The sequence below is a fragment of the Lonchura striata genome, chromosome 33 (genome assembly GCF_046129695.1).
Source record: "Lonchura striata isolate bLonStr1 chromosome 33, bLonStr1.mat, whole genome shotgun sequence".
NCBI classification, from domain to species: domain Eukaryota; kingdom Metazoa; phylum Chordata; class Aves; order Passeriformes; family Estrildidae; genus Lonchura; species Lonchura striata.
The window spans coordinates 3,255,290-3,258,969 of record NC_134635.1 but is presented as its reverse complement, the minus strand read 5'-3'; the positions used below and the strand labels follow the sequence as shown (position 1 = coordinate 3,258,969).

Genomic DNA, 3,680 nt, shown 5'->3' with positions numbered 1-3,680 from the left:
GTCATCAGCAACATATAATCCACAGCCTGGGTTGCATCACACCCTAATGACACGCCAGGCCGCCTTGGCAGCTCAGAAATAATTTATAGAATGAGAAATAAATTCCCTGCTTCCATAAAGACAAAACCACCCCCCAAGGGTTTCCTCTCTCGAATGCTGCACTTTTCTAGAGAGGGGTGTGAAATCAAAGATCGCTTGTTTACACTGAAAATGTGTCTGGTTTTTGGTGTTTCCTCACTTTGCTCAGAGTAGGTGGAGCCATCCAATAATTTTAATGCCACCAACAACCGAAGAGGTGGTGGAAGGAAGGGTGATAGCAATCTCTGAAATGACGAGCCTGATATTATGCTAAGTAAGTGGGCAGTCGGGGCTGGGCTTGGCTGTAAATAAATCAATCATTGTTTCTTTCCAAGAGGAGGACCAGATCCTATATAAAAGTTCTCCCACACCACGGTCCTCAGTCCCGTTGACTCCTTTCCACTGGTTCGTGCCGTGGGACACGGTAAGAGATGGAAATTTATTTGGCTGATGAGGCTTGGAGTGCTGGAGTGGAAATGTGGGATTAAGTGTGGCTTTTGGGTCTCATGGTTCAAAAATTCCTCTTTATTTGCTGTTATTTTTTGGTTTTTATTTACCAGTTCAGGGATCGTGTAACCAAACAGGAAAAGGAGCGAGTTGGGACGTGGAAAATCTGGGGTTTGAAGCCCCTTGGATTTCTCTGGGCCCAGCACCGTGTGATGCCAACACACACACACAGAGCTCCTGAATATTCTTGGAAAACAAACCTTGAGGGACAGGGCAGGAAAAAGAGGGTTTGCAGGTTCTCTGCAGAGAGTGGGAAACCAAGGAACAGAAACACAAAGTGGGGCTCTGTTCTCTTTTACCTGGATGGGGAAGGGGTTTCTTTTAAGCGCTTCATTTCTTGGAGGAGCTGTTTTCGTCTCAGGCATTTGGACACCAGATCCTGCTGATCTTTTTCCTTTCAGAGCGGTCCTTTCTCTTCACAGGAACATCAATTCCTGCTGCCGGCAGACCAGGACGTGGCTGGGGTGGGGATTAAGTGCTCAAACTTCAGAGCATCCCTCGGGGACAGACACGCATCAAACCCCGCAAGTGCTGCCCTGGAGCTGCTGAAGTTTTGGGCTTTTTTTCTCTCCCTCCTCCTTCTTTTGCGTCTCTGACAACTTTTCCACAGGCTGTTCCTCTTCCTTCTCCTTCTGGGGGAGAAATGAAACACTGAGCTCCTTTGAAAGCGGGATTGAAGAATTTCAAAGTACAATGAAGTTATTCTTATGCAAATGACGAGCCGGGTTCATTCCTGCGGCCAGGGAATATTAATCCCTGTCCCCGAGCATTGCAGCCCTTTCACAATTCCCAGACCACATTTGGATGAGGGTAATTCTGGGGTACCACGGCCTCGTCTGCCTCTTCCAAGAGGGGATTATTAAGGAATGATTGTTGTCTTAGATTAAAAACAAGGAACAGTTATATCTGAATAAGGAGGATGTGCAGATGGACTAAGCGAAAAACTTCACGGGTTTTCAGTTTCATTCATTAACTCCTTAAGGTGACAATTTTTGCATGGGTCAGAGGCGGAGGAAGGAGAAAAAAGGGAAGACAATTCCCTGTTGGAAGGGAATGGCGTGGCCCAATAGCACAACTTTCCCTCCCTCTGGAAGTGCTCAGGCCTGGGTTTTGTCTCTCCTGCAGGACTTCCATCACACAGACCATGGGGTCCCACCAGCAGAAGGGCGACGGCCAAGGGATGTCCGAGCAGTCCGGAGGGTGCCACGGCGGCGGTGGCGGCGGCTGTGGCTGCTGCTGCCACGGAGGAGGTGGAGGAGGATGCCACAGCAGCGGTGGAGGAGGATCCATGGGATACCAGAGCCAGGGATCATCCTGCCATGGAGGAGGAGGAGGAGGAGGAGGAGGAGGCGGCTGTTGCGGTGGCGGTGGCAGCAGTGGCGGTGGTGGGATCATTTATCAGACTCACATGTTATCAACCTCGTGTGGAGGTGGAGGAGGAGGAGGTGGAGGAGGAGGAGGCGGCCAGCAGAGCCAAGGATCCATCTGCATTATTGGAGGAGGAGGAGGAGGAGGAGGAGGAGGTGGAGGGGGCTCATGCCACCAGGGCCAAGGTCCCATCATTATTGGAGGGGGTGGAGGTGGCGGAGGAGGGGGTTCTGACCACCAGAGCCATATACCCATCTGCATCGGAGGGGGAGGAGGTGGAGGTGGTGGCGGTCAGCAAAGCCAAGGTCCTATCTGCATAGATGGAGGAAGCAGTGGTGGTGGAGGTGGTGGAGGTGGAGGCTCAGGCCAGCAGGGCAAAGGAATCATCATTATTGGCGGAGGCAGTGGTGGTGGTGGAGGTGGAGGTGGCTCAGGCCACCAGGGCCAAGGTCCTATCTGCATTGGAGGGGGCAGTGGTGGAGGAGGAGGTGGTGGTGGTGGTGGCCAACAAAGCCAAGGTCCCATCTGCATCAGTGGGGGTGGCAAGGGAGGAGGCGGAGGAGGTGGTGGTGGTGGTGGTGGCAGCTCAGGCCACCAGGGCCAAGGTCCCATCATCATTAGTGGAGGAGGTGGTGGTGGCAAGGGAGGAGGTGGAGGAGGTGGAGGAGGTTCAGGGCACCAGGGTCAAGGTCCCATCATCATTAGTGGTGGTGGTGGTGGAGGAGGAGGAGGAGGAGGTTCAGGGCACCAGGGTCAAGGTCCCATCTGCATTGGAGGTGGCAGTGGAGGAGGAGGAGGAGGTGGTGGTGGTCAACAAAGCCAGGGTCCCATCATCATTAGTGGTGGTGGTGGTGGAGGTGGTGGTGGCTCAGGCCACCAGGGCCAAGGTCCCATCTGCATTGGAGGTGGCAGTGGAGGAGGAGGAGGTTCAGGGCACCAGGGTCAAGGTCCCATCATCATTAGTGGTGGTGGTGGTGGTGGTGGTGGAGGAGGAGGTTCAGGGCACCAGGGTCAAGGTCCCATCTGCATTGGAGGTGGCAGTGGAGGAGGAGGAGGTGGTGGTGGCTCAGGGCACCAGGGCCAAAGTCCCATCATCATTAGTGGTGGTGGTGGTGGTGGAGGAGGAGGTTCAGGCCACCAGGGTCAAGGTCCCATCTGCATTGGAGGTGGCAGTGGAGGAGGAGGAGGAGGAGGTGGCTCAGGGCACCAGGGCCAAGGTCCCATCATCATTAGTGGTGGAGGTGGAGGAGGAGGAGGAGGAGGTGGCTCAGGGCACCAAAGCCAAGGCCCTGTGTGCATTGGGGGAGGCGGTGGAGGAGGAGGAGGTGGAGGTGGTTCAGGCCACCAGGGCCAAGGTCCCATCGTCATCATCGGGGGCGGTAGTGGAGGTGGCGGTGGCGGTGGAGGTGGAGGTGGCTCCTCCAGCTCTGGAGGAATGTCCATGCAGCAGCAGACCCAGCCCATCTGCTGGCCACCGCAGACCAAGCGCAAGTAGTGGCTGCCAGAAGGACTCTGACACCAAGGAAGCTAAAGATATGAAGATTGTTTGGCTGACATTTCCTCTTCTATTAAATTTAAGATTATTTGCCTTGTCCTCTTCTCCCTTCCCCTGGGAATGTTCTGACCGGAACCTCTGGTGTTGTGTACCCCTAATTCCAGCCAGAGCTGTTCCGTGCACCTGTTCCTGCCTCGGTTTTCAAGTGCTTGCACCAGACAATAAAACTTGC

At 54.5% G+C, this 3,680-nt stretch overlaps 1 protein-coding gene across 1 annotated transcript; it reads left to right on the top strand.

The window, feature by feature from the left end:
• Positions 1-1,383: 1,383 nt before the first annotated feature.
• LOC144247795 (uncharacterized) lies at positions 1,384-3,680 on the top strand. Its single transcript, XM_077789421.1, has 2 exons — positions 1,384-1,395; positions 1,711-3,680. Exon 2 carries the CDS (start codon positions 1,730-1,732, stop codon positions 3,446-3,448), a length of 1,719 nt encoding a protein of 572 aa, XP_077645547.1. The 5' UTR covers positions 1,384-1,395; positions 1,711-1,729; the 3' UTR covers positions 3,449-3,680.